At 59.2% G+C, this 22,702-nt stretch overlaps 4 protein-coding genes across 9 annotated transcripts in view; all 4 read right to left on the bottom strand.

The window, feature by feature from the left end:
- Positions 1-8: 8 nt before the first annotated feature.
- On the bottom strand, positions 9-9,909 carry ATP8B2 (ATPase phospholipid transporting 8B2). 3 transcript variants are annotated; one of them, XM_068995302.1, is made up of 27 exons: positions 9,789-9,909; positions 8,977-9,035; positions 8,233-8,346; positions 8,010-8,108; positions 7,799-7,860; positions 7,610-7,682; positions 7,158-7,231; positions 6,952-7,031; positions 6,585-6,743; positions 6,418-6,506; positions 6,148-6,344; positions 5,241-5,449; positions 5,021-5,064; positions 4,780-4,945; positions 4,522-4,710; positions 4,212-4,327; positions 3,894-4,058; positions 3,703-3,814; positions 3,473-3,578; positions 3,219-3,360; positions 2,949-3,132; positions 2,539-2,762; positions 2,162-2,245; positions 1,734-1,979; positions 1,509-1,647; positions 1,292-1,422; positions 9-1,199 (listed from the first exon to the last, which is right to left on the bottom strand). In XM_068995302.1, exons 1-27 carry the CDS (start codon positions 9,817-9,819, stop codon positions 912-914), a joined length of 3,582 nt encoding a protein of 1,193 aa, XP_068851403.1. In that variant the 5' UTR covers positions 9,820-9,909; the 3' UTR covers positions 9-911. The 3 variants fall into 3 exon arrangements, with proteins under 3 accessions (XP_068851403.1, XP_068851404.1, XP_068851405.1); XM_068995303.1 differs by having other exon boundaries at positions 10-1,199; positions 7,158-7,228; XM_068995304.1 differs by lacking the exons at positions 7,158-7,231; positions 8,010-8,108; positions 8,233-8,346; positions 8,977-9,035; positions 9,789-9,909 and having other exon boundaries at positions 12-1,199.
- Positions 9,910-10,315: 406 nt separating this feature from the next.
- AQP10 (aquaporin 10) lies at positions 10,316-12,257 on the bottom strand. The gene is made up of 6 exons (XM_068995350.1): positions 12,153-12,257; positions 11,414-11,540; positions 11,181-11,318; positions 10,975-11,093; positions 10,678-10,895; positions 10,316-10,607 (listed from the first exon to the last, which is right to left on the bottom strand). Exons 1-6 carry the CDS (start codon positions 12,255-12,257, stop codon positions 10,316-10,318), a joined length of 999 nt encoding a protein of 332 aa, XP_068851451.1.
- Positions 12,258-12,873: 616 nt separating this feature from the next.
- On the bottom strand, positions 12,874-14,690 carry HAX1 (HCLS1 associated protein X-1). The gene is made up of 8 exons (XM_068995514.1): positions 14,554-14,690; positions 14,210-14,412; positions 13,978-14,129; positions 13,799-13,844; positions 13,572-13,687; positions 13,327-13,477; positions 13,096-13,254; positions 12,874-13,007 (listed from the first exon to the last, which is right to left on the bottom strand). Exons 1-7 carry the CDS (start codon positions 14,604-14,606, stop codon positions 13,136-13,138), a joined length of 840 nt encoding a protein of 279 aa, XP_068851615.1. The 5' UTR covers positions 14,607-14,690; the 3' UTR covers positions 12,874-13,007; positions 13,096-13,135.
- Positions 14,691-15,453: 763 nt separating this feature from the next.
- The window catches only part of UBAP2L (ubiquitin associated protein 2 like), a 30,290-nt gene continuing 23,041 nt past the window's right edge, over positions 15,454-22,702 (bottom strand). For all 4 annotated transcript variants that reach the window (XM_068995511.1, XM_068995512.1, XM_068995510.1 and 1 more), the window contains 9 exons: positions 22,265-22,460; positions 22,075-22,163; positions 21,385-21,438; positions 20,719-20,800; positions 19,369-19,586; positions 19,175-19,280; positions 17,973-18,040; positions 17,481-17,678; positions 15,454-16,466 (listed from right to left, as the gene is read on the bottom strand). In XM_068995511.1, the coding sequence (XP_068851612.1) occupies positions 16,371-16,466; positions 17,481-17,678; positions 17,973-18,040; positions 19,175-19,280; positions 19,369-19,586; positions 20,719-20,800; positions 21,385-21,438; positions 22,075-22,163; positions 22,265-22,460 (1,107 nt within the window). In that variant the 3' untranslated portion in view covers positions 15,454-16,370. The remainder of the gene's footprint in view (positions 16,467-17,480; positions 17,679-17,972; positions 18,041-19,174; positions 19,281-19,368; positions 19,587-20,718; positions 20,801-21,384; positions 21,439-22,074; positions 22,164-22,264; positions 22,461-22,702) is intronic.

The following is a 22,702-nucleotide window of genomic DNA, read 5'->3' as shown; positions in this document are numbered from 1 at the left end:
GATCTGCGTCCCCTCCACCGAAATAACCCCCCAAACCCCCCAGATCCCCTCCAGCCCTCGCCGACACCCGTCTTAACAAGCTCCTCTTTGGTATCGCGTCCCTGGGAGCCCAACAGCCCCAGAGACTCCCCGGGGGTCCCCCACTGCCCACCTCAGGAACACTCAGTCCCGCGGGGGCTGGAAAGGAGGAGGATGAGGGAGGAAGCAGAGGCCGAGGGTTGCGCAAGACCACGTGTGGGAGTGAATCTCAGCAGCCGCCAACACCCAGCCTCCCTGCGGCACAGAACGCTTCCCCGCTTCCCCTTTCCCAGCCAGCACCCGCTGTCCTGGTGAACCCTATGGCGGGGGGGACAAAGAGGGTGACCTTCCTCCCCCCCTTCTCCCTGTACCCAGCCAAGAAATGAGTCGCTCTGTAAACTCAGAGGGTTTTTCCTTCCTTTTTTTGGGGTTTTTTTTTTTGGTTGCTATTTTTTGGGGGGTCTTTTTTCCCCTTTTTTTGTTTATATAAAAAAAAGACACATGGGTGAAGGGCAGGGAGAGGCCACAGTCCCCTCAGAGCCCTGCACCTCTGGCATGATACATTCATGTGTGATGGGGCGTTTGCACTCAGTGGAATTGAATACCGATGGAGGAGCAAACGGGGGGGGGGCTGATGGTGATGACATCCATCCATCCATCCATCCATCCATCCATCCATCCATCCATCCATCCGCTCACCCCGGGGAGGGAAAGAGTATACTTTTTGGCTAGAAGGCGACAGTCCAGATTCCTCCAAACCTCAGCGCTGGCCCCCACATGACCTCTGCTCCTACCATGGGACCCTGCTGACGAGGGGCTTTGCCCTCCCCAGGGCCAGGGGCAGAGGAGGGGAGCCCCCAGCTGCACTGGAGGGGATGTGACCCCCTCCAGCCTCAGACCTTGAGAGTCTTGCTGGCTGCGCCACTGGGGCTGCCAGCACTGCTGCCCTCGCAGCCCTTCTTCTTCCGCAGGGTCTCAATCCAGCTGGTGCTAGGGCGGGGGGCAAAGCTGGAGAGTGCCAGGGAGCTGAGCCGCATGTTCTTGCCAGACATGATGAGCTCCCCGAAACCCTCCTGATGGGAGAAGGCATAGCCGGAGCGGCGTGAGCCCACGTGCCCCGCGCGCCGCATGCACCGGTGCTGTGTCTTCTGCTTCTTCCGTACCAGCTGAGTGTAGCGCACCTGGGGACACAGGGCCAGGGTCAGGGACCTGTGGAACCACCTCTCCTCAGACACAGGACCCCGTGACTGCTCCCACAGCCGTGCACTCTCACCGTATCGGAGAGTTCTGGTTTCAGGTCCAGCTTAAGGAAGCGAAAGGCCACAACGGGCATGATGCAGACTACGGTGGTGAGGGCAATGGTCAGCCAGACCGTGGGCTGGGCCAGCGTGTTCTGTGCGTTACCTGGGGGGGAAGCATGAGTCCAGTGAGGGCTAGGCCAAGGCAGCACCCTGCTGGGGTGGGGGGCATAGGGCACCACAGGGACTCACCCACAAAGCGGAACTGGTTGGGGAATACCCGGAAGAGGCCATCGCTGTGCATGGTGAAGAGAATGGCGAAGTAGGCAGCCAGGCTGCCCCAGATGAAGAAGTGGTTGATGGCTGTCCAGAATCCTGTGTCTAACCCGATCTAGTGGGGGGGATGCAGGAGGAGACAGGGCTCAGGGGATGCCTGAGGTGCCCCGAGGGACTGGAGCCGAGTAGCCATGTCCCTACCTGCACACTGACGACAATCACGAGGGAGGTGGCGACAGTGACAGCAAAGGACTGGTAGTCAGCCAGCTGGGCGCCGTCATCACGGGTGGCGTCAACAAAGACGCCGTAGGGGATGAAGAACATGAGGACAGAGGTGTAGATGCCCTGGGCAATGCAGATGAAGAACTCCCGCTTGTTGAAGAGCAGGTTCAGCTGCCCAGGCTCATAGAGTTTGGGGTACTCCATGCTCCGCTGCTCTGGTACATCCTGGGGGCATGGGCACCTCCCTTTAGCCCTGGGTAGGAGCAGCCTCCACCACAGCCCACAGAATGACAAGGGCAGCCCGACTCAGGCACCCAGGCAGCCCTTCTTCCCACAGGGTGCACATGAAGGGAAGTGGGATAGGCTCCTCACACACCCAGGGACCCCCTCACTATCCCCTGCCATACCTGGTCAAAGACACCCATAGCGAGCACAGGCAGCGACGTGTAGACAATGTTGTACAGAGTGATGAAGTACTGGTCATACACTGTCTGTATGGAATGGAGCACTCAGCAAGGCACGAGACCTGCCCACCCTGTGCCCCAGCCAGCCCCCAAGTCTCTGTGCCCACAGCTGCAGGGACAGGAGAGCTGTCTCCAGCCCCCCAGGACTGCCCACCCCGACCACAGGCTCCTCACACCCACTGCATGCTGGATGCTAGGCTGTGCCTCCTGGCTCAGGATGAGTCCCCATAGGGAGTCCAAGGACCAGAACATGCCGAGGAGCCGAGGAGCCCTGCAGGAAAACGCTCCCCACCCCTCAGTGAGAAAAGCCACCAACCCACCTGTGCCGAGAAGCCGCAGAAGAAGCCAAACCAGAAGTGGACCATGGTGAAGGCGAAGTTCTTGTAGAAGAAGTAGCAAAGAAACTTGCACATGCGCAGGTAGGACCAGCGCCCATGCACCAGGAGCAGGCGCTGCAGGAACTTGAACTGGGAGAAGGAGTAGTCGGAGGCCAGCACGGCCTGGATGCCTTCCTGCCCACTGATGCCCACCCCAATGTGGGCAGCTGTGGAGGGAAGGAGAGATGGGTGAAGAGAGGGCTGCCAGGAGCACAGGGGATGAGAGCAGCACCCCCAGCACGGGCACTTTGTTCCTGTGGGGCACAGAGGGGTGAGGACAGAGGCTCCCACGGGCCCCAGGATGGTGCGGGGGGGCCTGTCTCTCCTGTGGTCCCCCAGATCCCAGGCCTTACTCTTGATCATGCTGACATCATTGGCCCCATCCCCAATGGCCAAAGTCACAGCTTTCTTGTACTTCTTCACCAGCTCCACCACCTGGGCTTTCTGCAGAGGTGTGACACGGCAGCAGATAACGGCCTTGCAGGCACACGCTGTCTCCAGGAATTCCACCTCCATGTCTGCCTCCAGCGCATGGGCCTGGCAAGGAGAGTGAGGGACAGCTGGGGTCATGGTACACAGACGGGCACAGGGCCTTGTCCTGCCTGGCACTCCCAGGGTCCTACCAGGCTGTGCCCATTGATGACCAGGGCGTATTCGCCTGCAATGGCTTCCAGCACAGAGGTGAGCTTGGAGGAGAGTTTCTCCTGGTAGGAGAAGCCATTGCACACAGAACGCGAGGCATCCATCATCTTCTCCCGGGCTTTCCTGAGGAGAGAGAGGGGTTCCATCTCAGGGCCCTTCCGTATCTCTAGCTCCCCCAGTCGCAGCTGTGCCCCACACTGGCACTGTTTTGTGTCCTCTGCCCCCCAACCCTCACCTGAGCTCCTCTCGCACCTCCAGCACAGTGTGGCCTGTGACCACAAACACCTCTGTCATGTCATCTGTCAGCATCTTGCAGGAGTAGCCAATGTTCACAGCTGTTTCTGAGGACGGGAAACCAGGGGCTGAGCCAGAGTCCATTCAGGAGAGTGCAGTAGGGATCCCAGGCAGGTGGAATCCAGCCCACAAACATCCTGATCTCCAGCCAGCACCTCAGCCATGCCTCACCCTGCTTGTCCCCTGTCAGCACCCAGATCTTGATGTTGGCCAGCGTCAGGATGGCAATGGTTTCGGGGACCCCCTGCTGCAGTTTGTCCTCGATGGCTGTGGCTCCGAGCAGCTTGGGGACCCAAACAGGCGGGAGGTCAGTAGAGGCTACCCCCAACCACCCCCTACTCCTCAACCTCCAGCCCACCTACCATCATATCATGCTCCACCTCGTCATAGAGCCGAGCCAGGTGATCCTCACGGGCCTCAGGGGCACTGCCAGCTCGATGCAGCCGCTCGGACCAGTCCTTGTAGTAGCTCTCCTCCAGGTCTTTGTAGGCCAGTACCAGTGTCCGCAGCCCCTCGCCAGCGTACTCCTGCAAATGGTCAGAGCTGGGTGTGCTGGCAGACTCTGATGGTGTCCCCAGACCCCAACGGTGTTCCTAGGACAGGGCACAAGCCCAGTGCTCAGGCTCCTGGGCAGCCATTCTTTCCTCCCCACCCTCCTCGTAGGACCCTGTCCCACGCACATTGAGGTGGTCGGTGGTGATGCTGGTCAGGTCCTGGTTGACGGGATGCAGCCGCTCCAGCAGGATGGTGTCAGCGCCTTTGCAGTACAGCCGGATCTTGCCCTCAGGGCTGCGGACTGTGGGGAGGAGGGGACAAGATGCCTGGCTCAGGGGTGCAGGAGCAGCTCCCACTCTGACCCCCAGGCATCAACCTGCCAACGCCTCCACAGTCACAACCCCACCAGCCTTGGACTGGTCCCCCAACACACCACAACGAGCCCCACGTGGCCTTCCCAGTCCCAGAGCCCCTGTGCCATGCCCAGGACCTTACCGATGACGGACATGCGCTTGCGGATGTTGTTGAAGTCCAGGATGGCCAGCAGCTGGTAGGTGATGGCCTGACCCAGCTCATGCACCGTGATGGTCTTGGGCGTGCGGGACCGGAACACAAAGCCGAAGTTTCTGGCAGCCGTGACCAGCGCTCCCTCATCCGGGGACTGTGCCTTGTACAACAACTCCCCTGCGGACAGCATGGGGGTCAGTGACAATGTCGTGTGACCCACAGGGACAGATCCTACCCCACGCCCACCTTCGCTCTTCTCCTCGGACATGACGGTGTGACAGAGTGAGAGCAGGCGGAAGAACTCATGCACATGGAGGTCTCCCAGCTTGACGGCTTCCAGCAGGCTGGGGTCCCAGAACTGGAACCGTGGGTCTGCCAGTGGGTTGAAGGAGAAGTTGACTGGCTCCGGCCTCTGGAAGGGGCAAAGATGGGGTTACTCCCCTGCAGCACTTGGCGTGGGCAGGCACCAAACTGACAGCACCCTTACCTCTCCCAGCTCTGCCTTGTGACCCAGCATGTCTTGCACATCACCTGGAAAACAGGGTATGGAGTTAACCACGACAAAGACCCAACACTGTGGCAACTGCTGCTACCCCACAATGCTCCAGCTAAGCCCCCTTGTCCCCTGACTGGGCCCCAGAGGTGGGGAGCCAGTGCACCCCCACTCTGTGGGCAGCCCCAGCCTGGCTCTGGCAGCTGGCACTCACCGTAGCTGTGCCCGTTCACAGAGCACTTGCTGAAGACCATGATATTCTGGGTGAGGGTGCCAGTCTTGTCAGAGAAGATGTACTCCACCTGCCCCAGCTCCTCGTTGAGGGTGGTGGTGCGGGCTTCAGCTGGCGTCTGGCGCTTGGCACAGTACATCTTCTTGTCCCAGTTGATGAAGTAGCTGTGCCCAAGCCGGATCACCTCCACGCTGCAGGGAGGATGGCTGGTTGTCACTGGGGCAGGGCAGCATGCTCTGCCTGACATGCCCATCCCAGACCCTCAGTGCCCTGGGCACTCCAGCACCCCGGGTGTCCCCCACTGTTTGCTAGCTCCCACACCCTTCCCCGGGGCTGGCCTGCAACCCATTCCTGCTGACAGCCACCGCTAAGCCAGGGCTGGGGACCGAGGCAAGGCACCCACGGGGCAGCCCATGGGGCTCCCCAGGCATCTCAGACACCTACACACCCTGAACCCCCTCCCCAGCCCCCAGGGCAGACAGCAATGAACTAGTGGGAGGGGTGGGGGTGACACATTCTTACCTCGGGGCTAAGGGTGACAGAACCCATGCTGGGGAACGAAAAGAGAGAGAAATTAAAAGAGAGAGAGAATGGGACAGTGCAGGAGCCTGGGAGCTGTAGGAGGGCAGAGCAAAATAGCCAGCGTGCAGCCAGAGCAGGGAGAGACGAGCAGCCAGACAGACACAGCCGGGGGTGCCCTGAGAGACCCATGGGGTCCTCAGGCCTCGGGGCGTTCCTGAAGGCAGACATGGCCCGTCACCAAGAGAGCAGCCCACCCCCACCCAACACACCGTTCTGCCTGTGGATCTCCATCCCTGTCTCCCCTCCCCAGAGGGCACCCCTAATTTCTCATACACCCCCTGCCCAGCCCCTCTGCCCCCTGCCCTACCTCACATAGAGCGAGATGGGCACCACAGTGTTGAGGATGATGATGTAGGACCAGAAGGAGAGGAAGCCAGAGAAGAAGGCACTGTGCACCCCCTCGTCCCAGGGCAAGTAGATCTGGAAGCAGATGCCCACCTCGTGCTCCCAGATGGCATTGCCAATGGCCAGGATCACTCCCATGCACACCAGGAACCCAAAGATCTAGGGACAGGACAGTACATCAGAGCCCCAACTGGGTCAGAGCCGGGGCTCCTATGATCTCCCTTCTGCATACCCAGAGCACCAGCGTGTTCATGAGCCGGTCGATGCTTGTCCGCTTAAATTTGGTCCGGCCGCTGTTCTGCATCAGTTTTGTGTCGGGTCCTGGGGAGTGGGAAGGCATCAGGGGGTGTCTTTCCCTCCCCTCTGTGCAGCGCAGTAGCAGCTGCTGCCTCAGCCCACCTGCGAAGATGACGAGGCCAAAGCACCACTCAGTGTTGCGCAGGACGCAGCCCCGCAGCAGCATGTTCTGGTTGCTCAGGGGGTACTTGGTCTCCTTCCAGTACAGCGTCCCACCAAACTTGTCCAGCTTGTTGTTGGGGGGTTCACAGATCACCTCACCTGGGTGCACAGTACGGCTCAGCTGGGACTTGCCTTCTCCATATGGCCAGCTCCATCCTAGAGCTTCCAGCACCATCCCTGGCTCCCCAGAGATCCGCTTCGAGCCGCAGAATGACAATGCCACGTGGCTGGTCCTGGTCTAGCCAGGGTGACGGAGGAAGGAACGTGGAGGCTGCCCCGTGGCAGAGGGCTGGTCGCAGGCACTCACCGTCAAAGCGAGCCAGCTTGCTGGTGTCCCCCAGCTCCGCGGTGACAGGGATGGCCTGACGCACCTTCATGTTGGTCTCTCTGCAGGCAAGAGGGCACCACGTGTGGGTTAGAGACAGCCTGGCAGGGAGGGCTTTCGCAGGTGCTGCCCAGCAGCTCCCACCCTCCTGCCTTCCCTGGCTCCTCAAGGTGAGTGGGGGCACCTACCCATCCAGCTCTGCAGTCTCTATGTAGCATAACCCATGGGGTTCGCTGCTGGAGAGGAGGAGGAGGTCAGCCTGCTGGGAGAGACTTGTGAAGGTTTGTGCCAACATTGGGGCTTCCCAATGCCTTCCCCAGGGAAGCTCCTGGCCCTTGGATGTCCTTGGAACTCCCTGGAGCATCTGCAAAGGCTGTCCCTAACCCCATGAGTCCTTTGCACCTGAGCCTAGCCACCATTGCTCCAAGTGCCCAGATCCTCAGAGTTCAAAACATGGCTCCAACAGGGCTCCAACTCTCCAAACTAAATGCAGCTTTGAAGTTGAGAAGTCCCTAATGTCCCCACCCTGGGAAGTGGTGGAGGAGCACGAAAGCAAAGCAGGAGTGGCACCACACCATTCCATGGTCCCTGTGTGCCACCCACCCAGCTGGAACCATACTTGTCTCAGGGCTGCACTCACCGCCACAAACTGGTTGTTCTCCAACTTGATGATGTCTCCGACACGGACATTCATCCACTGCTCCTGCCGAAGGCTGTAGAGGGACAGCGGACTGTAGTCAGGCAGGAGCCCTGCCCTGCCCACTGCCCTGTGCCACACCCCGCAGGGTCCCTGGCCCCTTCTCCACTGCTCTGTGCCCGTGACACTCACACTCCACCGATCAGGACCTGAGACTGCCGGTTGTTCACCTGGTTGTCACTTTTATGGCGGAACTGGGAGCAGGGGGAAGAGACAGCAGTGTCAGCGATGGGGTCCTGCGTCCCCCTGCCATCTCAAATGCCATGGCCCTGGACACTGCACCCCTGCACAGCATCCCAACCCCCTGCCCAGCGGGCAGAGGGGTGCAGGCAGAACCACTCACATAGTCATCGGTGGCATCTTTGACAGCTGTGATGGTTAAGACAAGAACCAAAGGCACGATGGTGGTAAACCAGGAGAGCGAAGAGATCTGAGGAATCAGCTGGAGACAGGGAACAGGAATTACAGGGGAGCCAGCCAGGCTCATGCTGCCCCTGCTCAAGGGTGCCAAACCTCCCCACTTTGGAGCCCTCTTGGATGCCCAGGCAGGGAAGGACTGCACTCACCTGCAGGATGAGGAGGAAAAGGAAATAGGTGTTGGCCACTTCCTGGAACTGCTCAAAGAGGTTGACGGGCAGGAAGGTGACGATGTTGTACTTGGAGGTCTTGATGCAGTTGCTCTGGAGACAGATGGGGCAAGAAGGGGGTTTACAGGCCACCGAGGCCCCATAGCTCCCCAAGATCATTCTGGAGGGCAGGGGCTGTGGCTCACCATGCTCTTTTGGGGGGTCAGGCTCCTGCTCCTGTGCTACCCCTGGCAGCTTCCTTGGGAAGCTAATTCCTCAGTCACCAGCTGGTACCCTGGGACCAGCCTCCCCCAGCAGCAGCACCTGGCCCCCACAATGGTGACCCCAACCCAGACCCCCTGCTCCCCTCTCTGCAGCCAGCTCTGGAACAGCCAGGGATAACCTCCAACGTGGGGGGAGGTCAAGGTGAGCACTGCCCTCCCCTGGCACCTTCAGAAGTTGACACATGAACCACATCGGGATGTGGGACCAGGCCAGGATCTGGGCAGAGACAGAGGGTTCTGGGCCTTGGCCAAGGATGGGGGGCTGAATCTCCCACATAGAGTGCACTGTGCCCCCCCGGCCCCACAGCTATATTGGCTGTAATGTCATCAGCACCATTTTCTCAGAGACAAACACCTATTCTGTAATGCCCCCCGCTACTGACGCATGGGTGATTCAGGCCCCAGCCCCCCAAACCTGCCCAAGGACCCCCGGGAGGGGGTGCAGTCCCCCCTCACTCACTGCGTACTGGAACTTCTCATTGTACTCCCGCGCGTTGGCTCGCACTCGACGCTCTTCCTCTGCAACACAGCACCCTGTCACCCCCATGCACCCCAACACTCCCTACATCTGCAGCTGGACAACCCCAAGACCTGAACCCTGACATCCCAATCTCCTCTGCATCCTGAGAGCCAAGCTAGTCCCAGAATCCCAGAATGCAGGGAACAGGGAGTCTCCCCAGCTGTGTCATGTGGCCCTGTGCTCCCCCATGCCAGGACCTGTACTCCTGCACACCTAGAACCCCAGCCTTGCTTAACTGTACCTCCAGGCCCCAAATTCTGCATACCCAGACCCCCCAAAAACTGAACTGCCAGCCCTTCTTACCTGTACTCCCAGAGCCCCAGATTCCGCATCTCACGTCTGGCTTATCTGCTCCCCCAGCTCGGCACCCCGAGGTCACCAGACCCTTCCACCCCTGCATCCCCCCATCACATCTCTGCTCCCTCAGCCCTGCTTAGCTGCACTCCTGGATCCCCAGTTCCGCACCCCCAGTCCCCTAAATTCCGCCCCCCACACCCCCAGCCCTGCTCAGCTGCACCCCCATCTCTGTACCCTCGGGCCCCCATTTCTGCTCCCCCGCCGTGCCCGCCCCGCCGGGATCGCGGACCCGCTGCCACTTCTCGGACATCTCCCGGGGCACGGCCCCGGCCCCGGCCCGAGCTGCAGCAGCCGGCCCGGCCCGGGCGCTCCCGCCCCGCCCAGCCGCGTTACTGGGGCAACGGCCGCACCGGGGCCCGACCGGACCCGCCCGGGCCCACGGCGGCCCCGCTTACCCGGGGCCCGGCGGGCCGCGCACCGCTCCATGTCCCGCGGCCCCGCAGCCCATGGGGAGCGGGCGGGCGGCCGGGCCGGGCCGGGGCCGCTGCCTCTGCCGCCGCCTCAGCTCCCCATGGCCGCGGCGGCGCCGGTCGGCGGCGGAAGTGAGGTGGGGGCGCGGGGAAGCGACGGAGCGCGGCCCCGGGGCTGGCCCGGACTACAACCCCCGGCGCGTCCCAGCCAGCGGGGCGGCTCCAGCAGGTCCCGGGGAGCCGTGTGAGTCCTGGGGAGCCAGAGACAGCCCCAGGGCCTCCCGGGGGACTCCTGGGGGGCCAGAGACGGTCCCACGGGTTGCCAGGGGGCAGTCCCGGGGGCCCCGGGGACAGCCCCAGATCCCAGTGGGGCAATCCCACACTAGCAGCACGTGCTCCCCAGGCGAGGGTGCCCCTGCAGCTTGGCCGGCCTTCTCCCTGGGGGGGCTGGAGGCCACGGCCTTCAGCATATCCCTGCAGCCCCATATCCACAGACAAGACACCCCCTGCCCTCAAGACTTTTTTAATGGTGTGTCAGGGACTGTGGGGGAGACTGTGCTGCTGGCACATGGTGGTGGGGGATACCCGTCAGGCACTGTCCCCCCAGTGTCTTTCTCCTTGGGCAACATCCCAATGTCTGGGTCGATGGTGGTGTTGACTAGAACGACGGAGCCCTGCTCTGCCAGGACGTCGTTGTCCTCCTCCGGGTAGTGGAAAGCCACAAAGAGCTGGTACAGGAATGTGCCCACGGCAGCCCCCAGCAGTGGTGCTACCAGTGGCACCCACCACCACCCGTTGCCCCTGCTGAGGACGGGACAGGGTGGGCTGGGGATCATCCCTGCCATCCCCACCTCACCCCCTTCCCTCTACCTACCTGAAGACCTCTGGGCCCCAACCTGCCACATAGGTGAAGAGCCGGGGCCCGATGTCCCGCGCAGGGTTCAGGGGGCAACCACAGTTGGACCCCATGGAAGACTCAATGGAGAGCACCAACAGAGCCACGACCACTGGTTCCAAGCCCTTGGGGACAGCCTTGTTTCGGGTGTCTATGATGCCCATGATGACCACAATTAGCACCCCTGTGCCAATCACCTGCAGGGACAATGCAGCAGCTCAGCACCATGGGGACTGGCGCTTGGAGGGGGCTGAGGGAGCTGACAGTGGCACCCACCTGGTCCAAGAAGCCATTGGCGATGGAGACGTAGTCAGCTGGGTAGGTGGCAAAGATGGAGGCAGTTTCTCGGGGGCCAGAGACAGTAAGGGTCCCATTGCTGTAGTGCCAGATGGCATCTGGGGAACGGAGGCAGAGCATGTCCGTGAGCCTGGCCAGCCCAGCATCACCGTGGGGTTCCCTTGCCCAATGCTGCTCCCCCATACCATAGTAGAGGATGTAAACAGCTCCAGCAGATATGAAAGATGCCAAGGTCTGCACAAACATAAAGATGGGAAACTTCCACCAGGGAAACTGCTCCATCAGGCACATGGCAAAGGAGAACGCCGGGTTCATGTGGGCCCCTGCAATGGAGTAGGGAGGAGGGCTGGGAGTGGAGGGTCCTGGGGGATTCAGTGCCAGGGGATAGCAAGAGCTGGGATCCCTTCTTCTGTCTCACCAGAGATTCCTCCCGCTATGTAGGTGCCTGCCATGACGGCCAGGGCACCTGCCAGGTAGCTGGTGAGCAGGTTCCCCTTCATCTCAAAGCTGGTGATCTTCTGTGCAGCACCGCTCAGCGTGATTAGCTGGAGAAGAGGGATGTAGCCACACCTTAGCCCTGGTGGCCCTGTGCTGAGAACCTCCCATTGCTGATACTGCAGGGCAGCAAGGCGAGGGCTATGCTGGTGCTACCCCCATGATTTTGTTCCCCAATACTTGGGACACCAGACAGAGACTGGCAGGGAGGTGGTTACTGCTCTCACTTATGGTTTTGATGGCAAAGCAACCAACTTATAAGCAATTAAGTAAACTGCTTCTGTGGGGAGGTGGTGGGGAAGAGGTGCCACAACACAGCCACGGGAACACCATTTGCTATTGTGGGATGCAGCCCAAATGCTAAGAACAGCACCAGAGCCCCAACCTTTCCCTGCTCGGAGGCACACACTGCCCAACACCACACCCTAATTGCACCAGAGCCATGGCACAGGGCAGACCATGCTGTGGGAACAGGGTCCAAGTGGGAGGACAGGCAGTGCTGAGTTGCACATTTGGGTGTGGGGCAGCCCCAAACCCCTCCAACTCCAAGGGGCAAGCAGCAGAGCCCTGGGACCCCTGGCATCTGCCACCACCCCACCGTCAGCCCTGTCCCACCCACACAGCCCCCCCTCAGCCCCAGCCCACCCGCGTGCCCTGCTTACAATGAGCACGAAGGTGGACAGCAGCTCAGCCAGGCATTCCCGCACCAGCTGATTCCGGATGCGGAGCAGAGCCCGGGCCCTTGACAAGAAAGAAGTGGTGCCCATAAGTGCTGGCCGGTAAGGGGCAGCGGTGACTGCAGCAGTGACTGCAGTGGCAGCAGTGAGGGTGGTGTAGGTATCTCATTCGCAGCAGATTTTATGAGCCCCAGAGCCAGGTGGGTGATAACGGGCAGACTTTAAACTAATCAGGGCTGCACCAAGGGAGACGCCTGACAGGGAGCAGAGTCCTGTGTGGGGCCAGGGACACCTTGTGATGATGCTGCACCTCAGTAGGGCCAGGCCTGGTGGGAGGACCCTGATCCCCAAGTGGCCATGGGGAGCTAAGACCTCACTCAGGTGAGCAGGCACAGGTATTTCCTGGCCAGGAATCCCCTTTATCCCTGCCACATCCCTACCCAAGCCACAGCTGCAGTCAACACTAATAAAGAGGCCCTGGAAAGGTCTCTGGGCTGGGCCAGGCGCTCGAGTGGCCCAGGGGAGGCATTAACACAGCATCGGGCAATGAAATGGGAGAGGGAGGTAAGAAGGGAGCAGTGCAGGCACAGGAACCCAGCAACCACCTGCACCCCTGAGGCAGCCCCCCAGAGACGTCCTGGGGGCCAGGGGGAATCTGCCTCCAAACCCATGAGATTCCAGTCTGAAGGAGCATGGCAAGTCACCGTTCAGCATAAATAGACTTTATTGCTCTGTACACACATACACTTGGCCCCCACAGGGGTCTTGGTGGCTCCGCAGCGCTGCAGAGGGTAGGCAGCCTCCAGCCCAGGCACCACTTCCCAGCAGGATCTGACCAATCTACAACAAAAACAGGTGGTGAGAAGAAGCTGCTGCCCACTGCCTGCTCTGACAGCCCTGGCAAGTCCAGCGTCCCCCCAGCCTGCACCTGTCACACATATGGGCTGCTCAGTCAGGACTGGGCACAGCTACCAGCTCGAGAACCAGCGTCGGAAGAAGCTGCCCAGCGCAGATGAGGGGTCGCTCAGGTTGGGAGCACGAAGCTCGTCTTGCTGCGGCCACGTGCCAGCGAACTGTGCCAGCTCCTCTGGGAGGGCAGGGAGAACTCCATCAGTGGGGCCCCCGTCCACTCCTTGCGTCCTCCCCAAACCTCACTCACGGTCATCCATGTTGACCACGTCCTCCCGGTAGTCCTTGTTGTGCCCATCTTCCTTGGTGGTGGTGATGAAGGCCTGGTCCCCCCTCCGGCGCGTCACTGTTGTCTCCCGGCGGCCCTGGCTGTCCTGCACAGTGCGGCGCTCCTCTACCGCCTGTGCAGAGTGCCAGGCCCTGAGACACTCCCTGGCCACGGGGACCGTGTCCCCAGGTCTCCCAAAGCCCTGCTGCACCTGCAGGGACACTCACCCCATCAGGGAGAGTCACTTTGGTGACAGAGACACTCTGGAAGTAAGAGTGGGACTTGGGCTCGTTGGGTCTCAGGATGGTCCCCAGCCCCACGGAGGAGACCTGGGAGTCCAGGTCTGGGGGAAGATGTGAGATGGTGGCTTCAGCATGGGGATGTGCCCCAGAGGCTGTGGCAGCACAGGTGGTGGAGCAGGGAGGGCAGAGACCCCCCCAGCCCCAGCACCCACCTTGATCTTCCTTGAGGCCAGGAGGAGCCCGGTGAGCATCTTCCAGCTGCAAGACAAAGCCAGCACCACTGACGCCAGTGACGGGAGGCAAAGCGCCACACTAGGGCAACACCGCAACAGCACAGAGCTGGCTACCACTGTTGCGCCTGCGGGAGGCAGACCCCAGACCCCTCACCCACCCCTAAGAAGGGTCTCCATGGCCGGGCCAGATCGCCACCGCTCCCGGAGCTCCCCGGGGCCGCGCTGGCAGGGGCGCTCTCCGGGTGCTTCAGCATCGAGTCCCGCAGCGGTCGCCCCGCGCTGCCTTCATCGGGGCCGGGCAGGGCGGACTCTGGGCGGCAGAAGGGGGTCGGTCAGGCCGAGGGGCTCTGAGCGGCCCCAAGAGTCTCGTTGAGCCCTTCCCGCACCCACCGAAAGGCTGCTGGGGATCGGCCCAGAACCCCCCGAAGACGCCCAAGAGCTCGCCCATGTCCCGGAATAGCTCCTCGAAGGCGCCGCGGGGCGAGCCAGGACTGAATCCGAAGCCGAAGTCCTGGGGGGGCTGCGACATGGATGGGCCGCCATCCTCCTCCTCCTCGTCCCACGCCGCGCCGCCGAACAGCGGGTCCCGGGGTCTGCGGGACCGCGGCACTGAGACACCCGGACAGCCCGGAGCAACCGGGGGCGGGCCGGTGCCGGGGGGTTGAAAGAGGGACAGGGTCTGTGCGGGCGGGGCCGGGGGAACCCAGGGGCCGGGCCGGGCGGGGTCCCGGTACCTGCAGCGGCCCGGGAAGCCGAAGAAGCCGCGAAACGCGTCGTAGAAGCTCATCCCGCTCCGGGCCCCGCCGGATCCCGCTCCCCCGTCCCGCCGCCGCGCCCGGGCCGCGCTGCCGCAAAGCGCCGCGGCCGCAAAGCGCCGCCGGCTGTCGCGAGGCAGCGGGGCCGGCCCGTGCCCCCGAGGGCCGGAGCCCGCCCCGTCCGACCGTACAGGCCCCGTGCCCGCGCTACCCGGGGCCTGTGGCCCGGGGCCTGTGTGCCCGGGGCCCCCGTGGGGGGCGGGTGCTGCCGGAACCAGGGTGGGAGGGCTGGCGGGTACCGAGCTCCATGCAGCAGCCCGGCTCTGTCCCCCAGCTGAGCTCCCTGAGGCCAGCTCAGCCCTGCCGCTCCCCCACCAGCCCCACACAACACCGGAGGGCTCCAACTCCGCCCCCCAGGGCGGCAGGGGCTCCCCAAAGCCCCAGCCCCTTACCTTGCAGCGAGGAGGCTGAGGGGGAGCACAGGGTCGAGGGCAGCTGAGCAGCGCTTCCAGCCGCGCCAGCGGCCCCGCTGCCCCCCCGCCCCTGCCTGTCCCGCTGACCTCGGGGGGAAGAGGGGGCTGGGGAGCACCCCTCAACCTCCAAAAGGAGGGCCAGCAGCACCAGAGTGGTGGGGACATCAGGCAGAGCACAGTACGAGGCAGAAATGAAGGGTGAGGGTCTCAGAGAAGGGAGGGGTAGGATAGTGGCATTATCTGTGGGCTGGCATCCTGCTGCCCACTGCTGCAGCTGGGCAAAGGAAAAATCCACAAAAGGAGGGCACAAAAACATCAGCAAGAAGCTGGGGGTGGGGAGCGCTGCCCCCAGTGCCCAGGGCCTCCCACCCCCCTGCACCAAAAGTAGGGAACGAGGCTGAGAAGGTGGAAAAAATACACACATCACTTTGTGATCTTTATTCTCTTCAGTAAATCCCCACTCGGGGCTGCAGCTGAAGGGATCAGGTAGAACTGAAAAATACAAGATCTGGACTGCATAGAAAAAAACCAAAACAAAACAAACAAAAACCCAAACCAACCAAACAAAAACCCCCAAATCAAATCAAAAACAAAACAAAAAAAAAAAACCAAACCAAAACAACAAAAAAAAAAGAAAACAAAAAAGAAAAAAAATCCCCAACCCAAAAGCAGAAGATACTTACAGCGTGCAAGCAGGGCAGGACCTGCACTCTGGGCCCGTGAGGATGGAGGGACATAGATGGAGAACATAAAATACCGGGGGGGGCCCCCTTGGCGGGGGGGGGAGAAATGAGAGAACTAGAGGACAGCATGGGGTTTTTGTTTTTATATACAAGACACATTTATCCATTAAATTTAGAACACGGTACAAAAAAAACACTTCAACTAATTAATCTTACAATGCTGCTCATATCAATTACTGGTCTTAATCCTAATAATAAGGGGGTTTGCTGTAGGCGACTCGCAGCTTCCACTCCTTTGGATCTGAGAGGTTCTGGGGCAGCAGGAGGGGAGAGGGGATAGAAAGGAGTAAAAACCAAAAAAGGCCCCTACGGCAAACGGTTCAGATCTGAATGCAGAGAGAGAAAAAAAAAAAGGGAAAAAAAAAAAAAGAAAAAATACAAATTCTATATTACATACAACAGGAAAGTGGCTGAAGACAGACAACGCAGAGGTGCCTGCAGCCTGCCCTGCGGGGCCCTGCTGGGGCTGGGGGCCCGGGCGCTCCCCACCGCAGGGCTCTCTCCTCCCTGGGATCCTTCGTCATCATCGGGGTCGCTGGGATTCTCTTCCGGAAGCAAGTGGTGGCGAGGGGCCCAGGCCTCAGTTGGCGCCCCAGCTGTAGCTGTTGTAGGCGGACTTGTTGGCCTGGGATTTCTGGGGGATGGAGCTACCTTGGCTGCGCTGCCCGGAGCCACTCTGTGGGAAAGGGCAGAAGGAGAAGCAGGTGGTGAGTGCAGGGGAACCACCCCCAGCCTACTCCACAGGGCAATGCTGGCACGCCTCGGCCCCAGAAGAAGACACTTTGGACAACAGCTCCTTGGCAGCCGCCGATCCGGCTCAGCCCAGCTGAGCTCCCCGGCGCTGGGGCAGGGGCTGCCTCCGGCACCGCGCAGCTGCACCGTCCGTGCCCCAGCAGCCCCAGCACCCTCCCTCGGCTCCGCACCTTCCTCCAGGCCAGCAGCGCACAGGCCCACGGGCAGCGCGCGCCGGCCGCCGAGCAGCAGGGAGGGGGGAGACAGGGAAGGGTGGGTGTGGGTTGTGTCTGCGCGTGGGTGTGTGTGTGCACATACTGACTGAGGGCCTCTCTCCTCGCCTCGCGGGGCCACGGGGCAGAAGGAAGGGGCGATGTGATCCTGGGGAGCCTTAGGGGCGGGGTAGACCCCAGGGCAAGTGCAATGCATTTTCAGAGAGTTCATTACCTGATCTTCCTGCTGGCGTTGGCAGCACAGTATCATCTGCAAATATGGAAGCTGTTGCAGTACCAGGATATGTAAAATAAAGGGACAAACTATGACAATAGAAATCCATGGTTAGACCTGAAAGCTCCTGCAGGGTCGTGGCTGTGGCGAGTAACCCCTTTGGTGCTGACCTGCAGAGCTGCCCCTCTGAGGATGGCAGAGGTCAGGGTACCCCAGATGTGTCTGCATGAGGGGGCACTACCTGGCCATACCTGGTGCAGCCCAGCAGCAGGGGGGTTGTGCCGAGTACCCACCCCGGCAGAGCGCACCCCAGGCCTTCCTTCTCACCTCGTCCTCTTACCAGCCCTGTGTGTATGTGCAGGTGTGAGCATGTGCATGTCACTGCGTGTGTCCGCTGCAGAGCATGAGGGAGGGAGGCAGGGAGGGAGAGGGCAACCAGGGGAGTAAAGGGGGAGCAAGAGCCCTAGGAGATACCCCAGCAAGGGGCTGAGGCACCAGGGGCATCGCTTACCTGCCCGTCCTGCTGCAGGTGGTGGTGGAGGATCTGCGAGTGAGGCTGCTGATGCGGGGTCAGGATGTGCATGAAGGGGGTGGGGGGGTATGCCGCCGCTGTTGCAGGGTTGATAGGGCCGCCGCTGCCCAGCGCCGAAGGCAGGTTGAAGGAGGCTGCTGGGGTTCCAGTGTGAAATCCCTGCTTCTCGAAGGATTGCTAAGAAGGAGATGCCAATGGCAGAATAAGGGCTGGGAGCCAGGCTGGCAGTTGCCCCTCCCCATCTCTACACATCACAGGCCCAGAGTCAGCATGTGGTACAAAGAAAGGACAGAGTCTCTTCCTATGGCTCTTTCTGGACTTGGAATTGCTCTAAGCTGGGAAAGGTCAAGCATTTTCCTTCTCCCAGGCTGACTGATCCAAGGGGAAGAGACCTCATTGCCCAAGGAGGCTGTCTCAGAGCTAGGCTTCTCTTCCCCAGCAATGCACTCCTGCCCACTCACAGACACTAACCTGAGTTTTGGAGTAGACAGAGCCCGAGATATCCGGCACGCCTGTATTACTGGATGTCACGGATACACCTGGGGAGAAGGGAGAGGTGGGTGTTAGGCAGCAGCCACTGGGCCAGCAGAAGCTGCTTGCTGCCAACACCAGCAGGACCTGGTGGAGAGCTCCAGTTGTCAGAGGTCTGCAGACAGATTGGCCTGGGCAGCCAGGCCCTGGCATGACCACATGCAAAGCACCCATATAAGTTATTTTGATCTGGACACACACTGTTTCAAAATGCCTCCAGAAACCAGCTGAAGGCCTGGCTGCCATCCAGAGAAGCACATGGAAAACAGCAGCTCTGAGGAGAGCTGGGGAACACAGTGGACAGACAGGGAAACAAACCCACAGCGTGTGGCACAGCAGCAAGAACAGCCCAAAAGCTTCTCGGGTGTAAAACAGCCAATTGCATGTAAAGGCAACTCAGCTGTGGGCTGGGATGGCTGGTGCAGTGACTGACAACACAAGCCCCACAGGGTGTTGGCTGTCTGTAAAAGAGGGTGGCCCAGAGGACACCTCAGCCATCATTTAATGCCTGGAAAAAGTGCTGAAATGAAAGCAGTTTGAAGGACTCAGCATCAGGCGACCTGGTACAAAGCTGAAATACATTTGCAAAGAAAAAACAGTATCTTGAAGGGCTCTAATGCAATGAAAAAAGGGACAAGAGGAATTTAAAGGCTGGAAGAGGGAGCCAAATGCAGCCCTGAGTAAGTCAGCCAGACATCAAACAAGTACCAAGACAGAGGCAGGTTTGTGACCTTCCTGTACCTTTGAATCGAGGACACTTCCCTAGAAAGTGTCTGCCAAACACTGGGGGGAAACAAGTGCAAATCCAGAACAATTGCTGTTCTGTTAATCACATATAGGCAGTTCAAAAACCCAAACAAAACCAAACAATTCAGCAGCTTAAGCTTCTGATAGGGGTCCAAGGGCCCAGACAGCTGACTGTGGGACACAGAGGAGGGCATGAAGTGATCTATAACCCCCAAACCTGCTCCAGACCTGGATGCAGAACAATCCTGGGCCTTTTTAAGGATAATCAAACTACTTGGGAGTGGCCCCCCTGGCATTTTTCTCTATTACTGCTGTAAGACAGCACTCCCTATCACAGCCAGTAAGACTGGGAGCAAGCCCTGCTGCTGTGGAAGGTGCTCTTGTGGGTCTCTTACCAGTACTGTACCCATGAGAGCCATAGCCACTGGGCTGCTGGAAAGGGGTTGCTGATGCATTGACGCTGACATTCACACCATGCTGCTTGGAAGAGGTAGGAGCAACCTACAGAACAGAGAGGAACAGAGTGAGGAGAAGCTTTGCTGTGCCACCCTTCTGCCCAAATCCCACTCCTTGCCTCTGGGAAACTCACAGGGAACACGGCGGGCCCATACTGGAAGGTGCTGGGGAGCCCTGGTACCCCTGTGTAGTATGGCAGACTGGTGTAACTGTAGCCGGGAGGCAGCGCCGGGTTCAGGAACGTCTGCTGCGTGGTGTGGTGAGTCTGGGTCTGGCTCTGCTGAGGCTGTGCCAGAGTTGTTGCAGGAGCAGGGGAAGAGGCATCACCTCGGCCAAATTTTGTTAAGTCACCTGAAATAGAGGAGGTGAAAGGAGAGTGAAGAACAGCTGTTAGATCCTGGCCCGTTCCAACTCAGCCCAAAGGTGATCCAGTCTTTTGATAAGCAGTGACTTCACCTTCCCCCCACACCTCCTGCCACTGCCAAGGACTGTGGCTCTCAGGAACCCTCAGACCTTTGTACACTGATAAGGCAAAACTGTTAATTGCTCCTTGGCCCTAACAGGACTACAGAGGCAAAAGAATACACAGTAGCTAAGCCCAAATCTGGCACTGGATAAACCTGCCAGCAGAGCCTGATGCTCGAGCTCTCCTTCATCCTTCTCCATGCACCAGCAGCAGGACTGAACACAACCCAGATCCCTGCCTGGGCTGTGCAGGGCTTGGCTGCAGGGCTGAGGGAAGCTCCCTGTGCTGATCTGAATGAGCACCTGCTTGGCTCTACCATGCAAACACTCTGCAATTCAGAGCTCACATAGTGCCATGCTCTGAGCTTGTCATTTCAGCCTCAGCTGGACAAAAGCACTTCCACACGAACCAGCTCCTGCCAAAGTTGAGGAGAAATGGAGCTGGAAAAAGAGCAAACCTCAAAGTGCAACAATTCCTAAAGGCTGTGAAAGCTCAGCACAGTCACTGCCCACTGGGGATTGGCAGTGCATTAACACACTTGCCAAGGTCAGTGAGAGATCATGCACCCACTGGGCTCTTGGGTTGAGCTTGACAGGTCCCAAATTTCTCACTTGCTTTCTCCATGAGACTGTCCCATAGAAAAAAAAGAGTAATTTCTCCATATTTTGTGTTTCTTTGTATTTTTTACTCTCAGTACTTGAGAAGCACTGCTTACCACCTGCCTCACAACCACCTGGAAAGCAGTTCCCCAGCTGCAGGCCTTGCAGAACCTTTCAGCCCTTCCTTGCTCCCTTTCCAACTGCCCCATTAACTCCTACTTTGCCCACCTCTTCCCAGTATCAGACCTTGACACAACCAAAGGGAAGGCAAGAATTTAGCTGTGAGAAGCATGCTCCAAACCAAAAGCAGTGCAGGAGGCACAGTGCAGATGTAGCTCCAGTGGACAAAGACACAGGACACTAGTAGAAGCAGCACAAACCCTGATGGGATGGGAATCAGAACAGTCTTTTTCCCTACCAGAATATGGATTGCTGCTCAGGCTGCCATCTCTTCCAGTCAGTGGTGTGGTGGGTGTAGGGAATGGGATGCTGTAGTAATCCTGATGAATGAAACCAAAAGGAAAATACATTTTATCAGCTCTGTCCAAAGTGCAAGGCAGTATCTTTTGGGAGAGGGGAATTTCTGTACTGCAGCTGCAAGATACCAGCCACATCCAGGCTGATCATAACCTACAGCAGCCCCAGGTTTTTGTAGCATGTACCATCCCCCTCATCTGGCTATTAGAAGAGCCAGATAAGGTCTACTGGTATGCAGTCCTTAAAGTGCCTGGACCTTCCCCCCGGCCCCTGCTTCACAAGAAATTGGACACATCCTATTGCTAAATAAACCCCATTCTCATTAGGTGTTTACTCATTGGCTCAGTCATGGATAAGAGGTGAATCTCTGTAACAGTGCTGCTGCTGTAACTCATGCTCCCTGGCTCCACAAGGAATGCTGCTGTATGAGTAACTCATGCTCCCCATGTGCCAAGGAACAACTGATTAACTCCTCACTGCTGCTACAGAGAGGTGCATCCACTCAGCACCCCATTCTGCCAGCTCTTCAGGACTGCCCACAGCTGACCTGCCTCTACCCAAGCAGCACCAGTGGAAGTGGTGTGTCCTGTCACTCTGCAGTACTCACCAATGGGAATCTTGTCTGGAGCATTTGCAAGTCATCATATCCGTACACCTGTGGCTAGAAAAAGAGCCAGAGATGATGTTAGGGACATGGAGTAGATAATGACAACTAATTTTAGATTAAACATTTAGATAAAAGTGAGAGAAAATCAGAAGTAGCCGGTCAACAGCCACATGAGCCACCAGGTGCAGGCAGCCAGAGTCTCTACACAGGTTGATGCTGCCAGAAGTTTGTGTGAGTTGTTCAAAGGAAAGTGCTCCAGACCACAAAGCCAGCCAGCAGTTTTTTTCTGGAAATCATCCCAAGACTAAAATCTGTCCTCACCTTCAGGAGAGGGTGTGACACACACCTCTAGGCTCTGTGGCCATTGCTACCCTTGCCCTGACTCTTTGCCCTTTGTCACATCACATTTCTAACATAGCTCTGTGCTTCCACACACTGTGCTCTGCCCAAGGGCTGCTGCTCCTCAATGGCTGGAGAGGCAGCAGAGAACAGGCACACAGAGTCTGCTCTGGGGTGATCACAACACACATTTACCCCCATGGGCACACGGATATCATGATAAAAACACCAAGGCAGCCCTGCTAGGCTATGTCACAGTTTTTGCTTTCTCCACTATGCTACATCCCTCCCTGATGCAGAGGGAGACGGGAGGGACCTGGTGGCATGACACCACTGCAAAGTTCCACTCACCGGATAGGCATGTAGCAACCCTGGAGCCATGATGTATGGATTAGGCAACAACGGTGGGACTCCAGGAGGGAGATTGGGAGGGGCTTTTCCTGAAAAAGGAAGAGAAAAGCTCCACAGTGAAGCAAACAGCAAAAGCTCGCTCTCTTAGCCCTCACACCCTCCTTCAGTACAGCAGTACCCAGGAAAGTACCTGACGTGGTTGCAACGGAGCTGCGAGTCGAGGCCGTCACGGTGGAGTTGCTGCTGAGGCTGAGGCCCAGGCTGCTGACACTGCTGAGGCTGGATGAAACGCTGACAGCTGGTGGGGCTGCTGACACCGTGCTGGAGGAGGTGGAGAAAGTACTAGCAGAAGAATGGAGGCTTGCTTCACTCTCCACACTTGTGTGCTAGGGAAGGAAGGGAGGAGAGTCAGGGGACCAGGCAGATGGAACCAAGGTACCACAGGACACTCTCTACGCAGAACATTGTGCAGCTCTGGCTGCGTCTGGAAGTTTCTGCAGTGAACCTGGCTTAAGTCCAAACTCCTGACAGCAGCCAACCCCCAATGCTTACAAGCCTCTCTCGTGGTTACATCCCAACACATCTGTCTGATGAAGGGAGCAGGGCTTGACACCACATTTGCAGCAGG

This window comes from Aphelocoma coerulescens, chromosome 25 (genome assembly GCF_041296385.1).
Source record: "Aphelocoma coerulescens isolate FSJ_1873_10779 chromosome 25, UR_Acoe_1.0, whole genome shotgun sequence".
NCBI lineage: Eukaryota > Metazoa > Chordata > Aves > Passeriformes > Corvidae > Aphelocoma > Aphelocoma coerulescens.
The sequence above is the reverse complement of the archived record's forward strand: the minus strand, read 5'-3'. Positions and strand labels throughout refer to the sequence as shown.